Raw genomic sequence first — 12162 nt, forward strand, 5'->3', positions numbered from 1 at the left:
CTTGTCATTGATCCATCAGTGGTATTTATTGAGTGCTTTTTGTATGCAGAGCACTGTACTAAGTGGTTGGAAGAGTACAGGGCAACAGAGTTGGTTGACACGTTCTCTACCCACAGAGACAGGCAAATGAGTCCCTAACGAGTGTTAGATCTTGGGCAGGGAATGTGTCTGCCAACTCTGGTGTGTTGTACTCTCCCAAGCTCTTAGTACAGTGCTCTGCACGTAATAAATGCACAATAAATAACATTGAGGGATTGAGTTTTATAATTTTTTTTTTTTTTTTGGTCCAGGCTAAAGAACCTGGAACTTATACTCTCAGGCAGCTGTGTACCACTTTGGGCCAAGTGCAGTTTGTTCTCCCTCACATTTATCCCATAGTGCAATACGATGTGTACTCGCAGGAGCCACAGCTCAAAGTGGAGCCACTAACTGGTAAGTTTAATCTTACCCTAATATCTGTCCGTGTGGGATGTGCCCAGGATTTTCTTTTCCTCTTTCTGGAAGATGTGCAGCAGCAGACAGTCGCCAGACTCTGCACCCTTACTTGGCTGCTCAGATTCTTTGGTCTCCCTCTGTTCTGGAGACCCACACCCTGGTGTGCTTTTATGGCAAGGTTGGCTTTTGCTTTCGGACTAAAAATCAGGCAGGAGGAACATTTCTGAAATGAGTACTCAAATATGTGCTCTAAATTTAGGGTTCGAATGCTGGAAAGGTAGGCCCGATCTCAGTTTTCTGTCGTCTCTGTTTCCTTGGCAGACACTTCTTGCCCTGTGTCCCTGTTATGCTTGGAATCTATTGCAAAAACCCATGTATACGTCTTGGTAGGACATCCCTTTCCCTCTTAACCATTGTTGTGTGAGCAGCACACACCTGAATGCGGATGTGTTCTTGGGCAAAGAGTGAAAGAGGTGTTCTCTCAAACATTCCCCCTGAGGGGGAAGGTGTTCTCATCTTTGGCAGTGTCATCTTCGCACTGAAGAACGAGTTGATGACTTTGAACCTGCTTGCTGAAGCAGCTAGAACTTCGACTCCACAGTATTAGTGGATGGAATCCAGCGACGTCACTGAGAGACCAGTCGATCGGTCCTTCATTGGTATTTATTGAGTGCTTACTGTGTGCGGAGCACTGGATTAAGCACTTGAGACAGTATAATACGATAGACCTGTAAGGTTACAATCCCTGATCTCAAATTATGCCTGTGAAAAAACAATAACGTACCTGTTTTGACCCTCTGCCATTCAGTATCGCCTTCCCTGATATCCATCCTCATGATAAGAAATGTATCAGTTAATATCTCTAATAATAGCCCCTTGATGGCCTGTCATATAAATTTAGCCATACCCTTTCCACAGCTGTAGATATTTTGCTGCCTGAACTATTTCTTTTAGTAGCAAATCTCATATATGCACCACCCGCTACGTGACAGTTTTTCTCATGCTTTGCTTTGAACCCGATTACGTTCAAATTTCAGTTGTCCTGATGTTTTAGAATTAGGTGAATGGCAGTTTGGGGCTCTTTGGCCCCACCTTTCAGTTGAATTACATACTTCATTTGGAAGACCTAATCTTGCCAAACAATCACATGTGTGCTTTTCCCTCCTTCCCCACCCAATAAATAAACCAGTGATGTCAGTTTTTGAATTATGTTTCCTCTTTAGACAGTCTGTTGGCTGGTATTCCCCAGAAGGTCAAATTTACTGTCACCACTGGCCATTATGTCATAAAGAATGGGGACAGTCTCCAGCTCAGTAACGCCGACGCCATGCCTATCTTGTTCCATTCAGAGAGCAGAGCTGTGATTTATTCCAACACCAGAGGTAAGCCCTCAGCAGTCAGAAGGGAAATCTGCCCACTTCCCTGATAATGTCAGAATCCTGCTCTGCTATAAAGAGTAGAAGTATTATGGGGGTTATTGCAGGGATCTAGAAAGGGGGTGGCCAGTGATGGAACCACTGTTGGCAAATGGGGAAACTGCCCTGGGAGACAGCCTGACAGCTGGGCAAAAAGGACACAAAGATCCCTCCAGCCTGAGGATAAGACGGTTAAAATTTCAGGCACCTCAGGAGACCTTGAAAATCTGATCTTGGAAATACTTCTCATCCTTTGGAAAGTCACCAGATGAGTCCAGCAGTAATAGAAAGTGAGGGGAGGATATGGATAAGAGGGATGAGGGTTTTTTTTTTTTTTTTTTTCCCAGTGCCTACCACCCCCCTCCTCTCCCCGATCCCCACACAGACACTTCCTCCTCTCCCTCCCCCACTCGCAGCTGCCTGAGAACTAAGATCTGTGGCTGGTCAGTCAGTCAATCATATTTGTCTCCTTCCCCCTGTGATGAAAAGGCCCAGGAACATTAGCAGGCCCATCAACTCCTAATGCTTTCGTCCCACCTTAGTTTAGGAGCCATGGAAACTGGAAGAAAAATTCTGAACCTTTTTCTATCTTGTCATTTTAGAAAAGTCTTCAGAGGTACCCCTCGTGATTCAGTCCTCTGAGAAAGTCACAAGCATCAGTCTGCCCGTGGCTCCTGCCTACCATGTGATCGAATTTGAATTGGAAGTCATCTATTTGCCTTCAACACCAACTGCAGGGGAGAGTGATAAGCAAGGGAATAAAGAACCCCAGAGGAAAAATAAGGAAAAACAGATAACGGAGGATTGCATGGTTACTGTTGATCAGAAAGTAAGGACTGGAGTTGGAATTTTTTGAATATAGACTGATACTGTTAGAAATGAGAGAATATTGATATTTTCCTCTACCTTCCCTGGTAAGGAAAAGTGCTTTTTATTGCTTGTATACTTCAAAGGGCAAAAGATCTGCCTTCATTTTGGTGTCAGGCTTAGATTTTTCTTTTCCCACAAGTTTCCCATACATTTGCCTGTTTATTCTTCTGGACTCCCTCTTTTGAAATCTTCAAAGCACAGCCAAAGAGCTCCGTTTAATTAGCCAAACCTTAAAAAAAAAAAAGCGGGGGACTGTGGACAGGGATGTTAGTTGGCAACTTTGGTGAAGCAGAAGAAATGTCTCTGGGCTTCTTTCTCTCCTCTCTATCCTGTGTACTTTATGGATATTATATTTTATGATTTACTCTGGAGGGTAGAAATATCCAGCACCTATTGGAATGTTAACTCTGCCCCTAGGAAGACAGAAGGGGTATCCCTCCTGGGAACCTCTCAGTTTAACAGGAAAGATAAGTAGACATAAACTGATGAGCATTGAGTAGTAAAAGAGCATGAGTGAAGATATGATTAATAGACCCAGCTGGATACACAGATCAGTTATAAATAAACAGGTAAGTACAGAGGAGCCTGAAGTGATTGATGGGGTGGCAGGGTGGGTGAGAGATACATTTACAGTCGTGCGAAAGCATTAGCGTTTTAATCAATGAGAAATTTCACAAATATGAATCTCCTCTTTTTCTCCTCTTTAGGTATCTATTGATTGCCCATGGTCAATTTACTCCACCATTATTGCGTTAACATTCAGTATACCTTTTAAGGCCACCCACTCCCTTCTCTCAGCTGGAAAACGGTAATGCACGCATTAAATATTTAGCCACTTTTCTCGTTTTCCCTCAAAATGCCTTAAATTGAAACACCTTTTTTCAGGGCTCGGTTTTAGTGGAAAGGGACTGGGGGAGTAGGGAGAAGTGAGGGGAATGGAGAGCGAAAGATACTTAAGGTTAACTATAAATTGAAGAGGAGGAGGAGGAGTGTTTTGAGGTTTCTTGAAATCTGTTCCCTGCCACCAACCGGCCCGATGAGCCTGGAGTAATTTTTCCATTTTAGGTAAAGTGATCTGATTATTTGGTTGCAAGAGCTTTTATCTACTGATTGTCTGGTTTTTCTGTCCAAAGTAGTTTGGAATCTGAGATTTTCAGGGCAGATTTTTTCAAGATGTGCCAAATCTGGCTATTTTTTCAGTGTGGATCAGTCTACTTGGACTTTCTGGACAGGCTGGAACTTTTTTTTTCGGGTTCAAAGAACTGGCCAGATTTTGTGGCCGAACAGTACAATAGCCATTCTAATGATTCCTGGGAAAGAATGGGAATGTAAATATCTTGGTAATGGCATTTCGTACTGTGGCAAAATGTGACCTCTTTTATGGTTTGTTTTTGCGCATACACACAGCTGAGTTGAAGGCAGAAAAAAAATTTCATCTCTTTCAGACTTGGATGTTTTAAAAGTTTTAAAAATGAGTAGTGTACTGGGGGTGACTCAAATGTTCTCCTCTCCAGCACAAGTCCCACTTCTTCTCTAAAATTCCCAGTGTTTGCCGCTCTCGGTAACTTTACAGGGTCCCTCTTCCCCCACTCCCTTATGGGCACTGAAGGAAGAGAATTTCTGGCACCTCATACCAGGGCTTGACTTCCCACTCCCCGCCTAGTCTAGCATGTAACCGAGGATTTTCTTCCCACCCCACCATTGCAGGCCTCGAAGAGGGAAATCTCTCCCAGTCCCATGGCAGAATGGGGAGTTTCCTTGCAGGTGGTTTAAGGACCGAGGGAGGGAATCTCATAATCCCAGAGCAGCGGGGCCTAATGGAAAGAGAATGGGACTGTGGGAGGCAGGAGATGTGAGTTCTGATCCCGGCTCTGCCTCTTACCTCCAGGGAGACCTCGGGCAATTAACTTCTCTCTGCCTCATTTTCTTCATTGGTAAAATGGAGATTAAATACCTGTTCCCCTTCCCCCTTAGGCTGTGAATTCCAGGCTTCTATATGTACCCCAATACTTAGCACATAGTAAGTACTTAACCAATACCATGGTTTTTATAGTCCCACCCTCACATTACAGGACCTTTTGACACTTTTTGGGTGTTCTCTTTACACCTTCAGCATGTGCCTAGGGAATCTGAGATGGGATGAAAAATGAAAGTGTTCTGCTCTGATTTTGTCATACTGTTGATGGTCTCGATTGAACTTCAGTTCAAGAAAAATTTTTTTGAGCAAGACTGAAATGTATTTAATACCTAGATCAGGTTAGGGTAAAAATTTACTTTACTTGTTTTGTTGTTTATTTTAGGAAATATATCCAAGTTTGTGTCCAGAATTTGTCAGAACTTGGCTTCCAGTTATCACACAATAACCTCAGAGAGGCTACTAATAGCCCAGGCCTGCAACTAATGCCTTTGAACACCAAGTCCCAACAGGTAAAAATGATCTGGAGCTGTTGTTCATGCCTTTGATTCACAGACCTAAGTTATCTAAACAAATTCTGAGATTAACATCTTGTTCACAGTTACTAAAATTTTATTTTTAACCCCCTCCCCCCCACCCCACAAACACACACAGGAAAAATTTGCTTTCAAACAATCTCATAGACATGCCTTTATGAGAGGCTGAATTCTGGAAAAAGAGTTCTTCTGTTGCTTACTTCTCTTCTCAAATCTATGAATAATTCAGTCAGTGCTTTCTGTTGAGCCCTCACTGTGTACAGAGCACTGTACTAAATGCTTGGGAGCGTACAGTACAACAGAGTTGGTAGACATATTCCCTGCCCACAAGGAGCTTATGAGCTAGAGAGGAAGGCAGACAGCAAAATAAATCATAGATGGATATGTACATGAGTGCTGTGGGGGTGGGGTACAAATCAAAGTGCTTAAGGGGTTCAGACTCAAGTGCTTAGGTGATACAAAGGGGAGGGGAAATAGGGGAAGCGATGGCTTCGGAAAGGCCTCTTGGAGGAGCTGTGATTTTCTTCACAACATGGTTAAAATCTGCCCTTTCCTCTCTTCGCCATCCAAACTGCTGCTATGCTGATCCAAGCACTTATATCCTCTCCTGATTACTGCATCAGCCTTCCCGCCTCCTGCCTCTCCCAACTCCAGTCCTTCAACTCTGCTGCCCAAATCATTTTTCTTAAAAAAAAATTCAGTGCACATCTCCCACTCCTCATATGCCTCCACTGCATTAAACGAAACCTCCATACCATTGGCTTTAAAGCTTTAAAGCACTCAGTGAGCTCTCCGCCTCTATCCTTACCTCACTGACTCCCTACTGCAACCCAGACCTTTCACTTCATACCTCTTAATGCTAGCCTACTAGCTGTAGCTTGTCTAGCTCACCCTTATCCTGCCTCTGGCCTGGAACTCCTTTCCCCTTAAGATCTTCTAGGCAGTGAGCTCCTTGTGGGCATGGAATGTGTCTACCAACTCTGGTGGGTTGAGTTTTTTAAATAGTATTTGTTAAGCGCTTATTGTATGTCAACCCCTGTTCTAAAGACTGGGGTAGATACAAGTTAATCAGGTTGGACACAGTCCCTTTCTCACATTGGGGTCCCAGTCTAAATAGGAGAGAGAAGAGATATTTAATACCCATTTTACACTTGAGAAAGCAGAAGCACAGAGAAATAAAGTGACTTGCCCATAGTCAAACAGCAAGCAATTGGCAGAGCTGGGATTAGAATCCAGATCCTCTAACTTCCTCTTGCACTAGGCCATGCTGCTTTTCTGTTGTATTGTATTTTCCCAAGTACTTGATGCAATAATTTGCATACAGTAAGCACTCAATAAATACCATTGATTGATTTAGGCTACATATAATGGACTATTTTGAGGAGAGGATTTGAAAAATATGCTGGTTCTCTTAGATTAGTTTGATTTCTAATCACTAGTTTCCTTTGCATGGTTACTCCACAGTTTGGTGAGATTTATTTTTTTTTCCCCCTTTGCTCAGTGATTGAAGGAGTAGAAGAATGTAATCGGTGACATGGCAAAGAAAGGTTGATATATGTTGGTGTAGTGTGGTCAGACCTTTCTGTGCCGCCTTGTGGAACCACAATCCTGCTGCTGCTGTTGACTTTTTTCAGTGTGTTTTTAAATGTGACCTGCACTGGGCATTTTTCAGATTAGATACTACTATGTTTTATTATTTTTTACCTTTTTAAAAAATGAATTCTATTTCCTAACCAATTATTTTTGACAGTGAAACCTTTTAACCAGAAACGTCCATTGTATTTGTAATTTAGGCTTTTTCTAATCAGGTGCTTCGTATGCTGGGATAAGTTATTTCTTCCTTTGGGTTGGGCACAGTGTGGTTGGTGTAGGCATATGTATATTTGTACATCTTTTAGTGTTTAAAAAATGATTCAGGATGAGGTTGCATATTTCAATACCACCGGGCAAGCGCTGCACTTCTGAACTTCCTTTCATTTGTGTCTGTGATTCCCCAATGCTCGGAAATTTATGGAATCAATTAGATCAGAAGTACTTTTTGCTATATTTGTGCAGTCCTCTGCAGGAGGGAAGGAAGGAAATAGTGGTTATGGACCAGAGAGCAGCACATACTGGGATCTCATTGTCAGCTTTTTAAAACAAACAGCGGCATAGTTTTCCTTCACTGGTTTGGTTTTGTCAGAAATCCCTAGTCACCATGACTTTTGTCTTTTCAGCCTATATACAGTCAGCAGTCTGTGTTCTTTGTGTGGGAATTGATGTGGACCAAGGCGTTTCCCCCGCCCCTGCAGTGTCGGTTTTCGGTCGACTTTCGCCCGGTGTCTAAAGAAGAACAGTCCGTCTCCCTACAGCCGTACACTTACGAATTTCAAATGGAAAACTTTTTCGTACGTGTCTCCTGTCATCGATAGTTCTAGGGGGGAAGGAAACGTTGGGGGAGGGAGGGAGGATCAAGGTAATGAAAAAAACCACAGGGGAGAATGTACTGGAATGGCTCTTGGTTCCCTTTGAGTGGGTTAGCCCATTTGGGCTGCATTGAGCTGGGCCACAGCTGAAAGAAAGGTGCTGACCCCAACAGTCCTGAACACTCCCTCCCCTCCCACCTACCTGGGGCCTCCGTCTCCCCCGACCTCATTTTTCAAAAGCAGGACGGGTCAGACGATGCGCTGTGAATAAGGGGTCGGAGGAGATATGAAAGCAGCAAGGGAAAGTCAGGGACTTCCCAAATTGTGTTTTCCCCTGAGGAAAATCAGCACCAGTTTGCTACCACAACTCGGTTTCAGGTTTCTCAGTAAGTTCTATTGACCCTGACCTTAGATCCACTCGTTTCTGCCGGGGGTCGGGAGGGGAGAGACCAGGTTAGTAATTTTTCGTGGGGGAAAATTAAAAAACCTTTGTGCTAAGCTTCCATGGTAGTTGAACGCTTTATTTCAGATGCAGTTTGTACCCTACAGACAATCCGAGCACATTGCAGTGCAGTTAACCAACAAGGCAAGGTTTCTTGTAAGTCTGCAGCAGCACAGACTTTGTCGTTGTGGTGGTCATAAATTAATAATAATAATCATAATTAGGGTATTAAGCGTTTATTATGTGCCAGGCACTGTACTAAGCGCTGGGGTGGATAGAAGCAATTGGGGTTGGAGACAGTCCCTGTCCCACATGGGGCTCACAGTCTTCATCCCCATTCTACAGGTGAGGCAACTGAATACGTGTGGCGGAATAACAGGTCTACTCGGGCTGAAAATGGATTTTCTAAACATGTTTTTTCTTTTCTGTGTGTGGGGTGTTTTTTGTAATGGTATTTGTTAAGCGCTTACTCTTTGCCAGGTACTGAACTAAGCTAATGATAATGGTATTTGTTAAGTGCTTACTATGTGCCAGGCACTGTACTAAGGATAGGGCTGTATAGCAAGCAAATCGGGTTGGACAGTCATGGGGCTCATAGTCTTAGTCCCCATTTTGCAGATAACTGAGGCATAATGAAGTGACTTGTCCAAAGTTACACAGCAGACAAGTGGCAGAGCTGGGTTTAGAACGGAGGTCTTTTGACTCTCAGGCCCGTGCTCTTTGCTCTGGGCCAATACTGTTGCTCATAATAGTTAAAAGAAAAAACCTTCCTGAAGCATTTCTTCTACTTAGATTGGGATCCCCAGTTTGGGCAGGGTGACCCTGTGTCTGATTATCTTATATCTTGGGCAATGCTCAGTATAGTGCCTGGCACATAGTAAACTCTTAACAAATACCACAGAAAAGCGGAGAAAAGAAGGGATTCTTTTAGTCCTTTATATTAGATGCCCTTCTTAGAATAGCTCTCATTCCTCAACTATGGGAAAAGCCGGTATCAGGGAAACCTGTTTCAATTATTGAGTGCTTACTATCTGCAGAGCACATATATGTTTTGGAATGGGCTTCTTAGATAGAAATCCAGCTCCAAGGGTGAACCCCTGTTCGGACTGTAGTCGAGGGCGCAAATCTCCTTTGTAACTTTCCTGATGCATTTGAGTCCCTGTACATTCTGACCATGAAACTGACAGCAAAGTATTGGGAAATACATGTGTGTTCCTAATATCTGGCCTTAAGAACTGGCCTCATCAAAGCTGTTTCATCTAAAAGGAAAGGTTGATAAGAAAACATTGACTGATAAAGATGCCCTTTAAATTGGCTTCTTACCCAGAACCCCAAATGTCATCATAAAGCCAACGTCTTGCCCCATCTTGTCTTTAAAACAGAGGTTTACAGCAAAGGATCAGAGTGAGTAGCTTTCACTGGCCAATCTGATTGAATAGCCATAAGGAAAGTAGTGTGCATGATCCCTTGAAGATGATGAAATGATATTTCAGTGTCCCTTTCTTCCCTCCCCCAGACATTATACAATGTGAAAGCTGAGATATTCCCTCCTTTGGGGACAGAGTATTGTAAAACAGGCTCACTCTGTTCTTTGGAAGTGTCCATCACCCGCCTCTCCGACCTCCTGGAGGTGGATAAGGATGAATCATTAACGGAATCGGATGAATATTGTTCCACAAAACTTATGTATGAAGGTGAGCGTCCTGATTTTCGGTGCTCTGTGTTGTGTTGAACCTTTGGCCCGGAGGTTTTCTCGGCTGAAATCTCTGTAGGATTCTTCTAGGCCTGTGCCGAACCAGATGAAGTGAAACTCCTGACTTTGGCTTTAAGACATTCAGTCAGCTCTCTCCTGGCTCTCCTTGTTCCTCTTCCATTACATCCTGACTCACACCCTTTGCTCCCTTCTAATCGGCCCACTCCCTGAATCTTGTTCTTGTCCCTCTCGCTGCCAGCTTTTTGCTCACGCTCCTTTGGTTTGGAACTCCCGCCCCTTTTAAAGCCCAGCAGACTGCTAATCTCAAAAGGCTCTTCTGAAATTGCTGAAATTCTGGTATCTTTTAAGTGCTCACTATGGGCAGAACACTGTACTAAGCTCTTAGGAGAGTACAGTACAACAGAATTAGCAGACATATTCTCTGCCCTTCCCTCCCTGGCCCCACTGCCATGCTTTTATGTGGCTAAGCATTTGGGTATTCCCCCCACCCTTCTTCCTCACTGCATTTACTCTCTTGCTTTCCCCTACCTGCAATTTATTTTAGTGTCTGTCTTCCCCACTACGTTGAAAGGTCCCTAAGAGCCAGGTTCAACCTATTGTATTTTACTCTCTCAAGTGCTTAGTACAGTGCTCTGGTCAGAGTAAGTGCTCAATAAATACCATTGATTGATTGATCAATCAATCAGCCTGCCCACCCTGGATTCTTCCTGAGACCTACCCCATCAGAGTTCGTGGGGAAAAACGGGTCTCTTACTTTCCCCTGAAATTTATAGACTTACCCAGCATCCTGATGTTTCAGGCTTTTCTTGGCAGTCTCCTGGAAATATTCTCCCTGACAGGCACCAAGATTAGTGGATTATGTCCAGCCCTATGGCTGGATATACTTGCCTTTCTCAGTCAATCAATGATACTTATTGAGCACCTACTATGTGCAGAGCACTGTACTAAGCACTTGGAAAAGTACAGTACAGAACTAGTGGTCACATTCCCTGCCCATAACGAGCTTTTTGAGAGCGTCGGGTCTTGAGTAGGCCAGAGTAGACCTGGGCTATCCAAAAATGCTGCTTAAGCAGTTGTCTCCTGCCAAAAGGGTCACGAAGCGTTTCCCAAGAACTTCAGGTCGATCCTCACGGTTGTGTTTGCTTGTTTTCATGTGTTTCAGTCGTGGACAACAGTAGTAACTGGGCCGTGTGTGGAAAGAGCTCCGGTGTCCTCTCGATGCCTGTGGCAGCCCGAGCCACCCACAAAGTCCACATGGAAGTCATGCCTCTGTTTGCTGGCTATCTCCCCTTTCCCGACGTAAGACTTTTTAAATACCTCCCTCATCATTCTGCCCACTCCACGCAACTTGATGCTGGTAAGTGTTACTGACATTGTTTTCTTAACTTGTGTCTTCCTGGGCCCATAGTATAAGTGCTCGCCCAGATGCCATTATCATCATCGGTGTCAAACAAAAGATTCCTAATTTGACCCAGTGAAAGTGACCTTGTAGGTTGGGAGAGAGAGCCCACAAGACCAAGAGTCGTCAAGATTGGTGAGGAGTAATAAAAGCCACATGGTGACTGGAGCACCCCAGAAACTTAAGCAGTGTGGCTCAGTGGAAAGAGCCCGGGCTTGGGAGTCAGAAGTCATGGGTTTGAATCCTGGCTCTGCCACTTGTCAGCTCTGTGACTGTGGGCAAGTCACTTCACTTCTCTGGGCCTCAGTTACCTCATCTGTAAAATGGGGATTAACTGTGAGCCTCACGTGGGACAACCTGATTACCTTGTATCTACCCCAGCGCTTAGAACAGTGCTCTGCACAGAGTAAGCGCTTAACAAATACCAACATTATTATTATTATTATTATCATTAAGCCTCAAACTGTCAAATGGCCATGGAGGTATGTGCTGAGATTGCCTTCTCTTCTTCCTTGATGGAGTAAGGATCCTATTAAAAATAGACGGGCTGAAAAGCATTTTTTTTAAAGCGTAATTTTGAAGTGCTTAGTATGCATCAGGCACTGTACTAACACTGGTTTAGATACAAGGCTGGACACCGTCTGCATCCCACATGGAGCCCACAGGCCTGATCCCTATTTGACAGATGAGGGAACTGAGGCACAGAGAAGTATAGTGACTTGCCCAGGGTCAAACAGCAGACGACAAGTGGTGGAGCTGGGATTAGAACCAGGCCTGTGCCCTTTCTCCAGGCCACACTGCTTCCATTTTATGTTAGGAAAGAGAAATGAGTGCATTGCCACTTTTCCTTTGAGCCCAAGTTGGAGTAAGTCCATGTTTTTCCCACAAATGGGTCGGTAGGGATTGTGCTTGGAATGCCTTGGGAATTTTCAGCACCGTTTCAGCCTCCACGTGGCCTAGTGGAAAGAGCGCGGGCCTGGAAGTCAGGGGCCTGCCACTGAAACTGCTCTGTGCCCCGGTTTCCTCATCTG

General features: G+C 44.1%; 1 protein-coding gene across 1 annotated transcript in view; it reads left to right on the forward strand.

Annotated features, from left to right (window-relative positions):
• TRAPPC10 (trafficking protein particle complex subunit 10) overlaps positions 1 to 12162 on the forward strand; it is a 61783-nt gene that overhangs the window by 45776 nt on the left and 3845 nt on the right. The window contains 8 exon segments of the mRNA XM_001512153.3: positions 291 to 432; positions 1659 to 1817; positions 2453 to 2679; positions 3428 to 3528; positions 5021 to 5147; positions 7388 to 7558; positions 9535 to 9712; positions 10895 to 11089. Of these exon segments, the coding sequence (XP_001512203.2) occupies positions 291 to 432; positions 1659 to 1817; positions 2453 to 2679; positions 3428 to 3528; positions 5021 to 5147; positions 7388 to 7558; positions 9535 to 9712; positions 10895 to 11089 (1300 nt within the window).

This window comes from Ornithorhynchus anatinus, chromosome 18 (genome assembly GCF_004115215.2).
Source record: "Ornithorhynchus anatinus isolate Pmale09 chromosome 18, mOrnAna1.pri.v4, whole genome shotgun sequence".
Taxonomy (NCBI): domain Eukaryota; kingdom Metazoa; phylum Chordata; class Mammalia; order Monotremata; family Ornithorhynchidae; genus Ornithorhynchus; species Ornithorhynchus anatinus.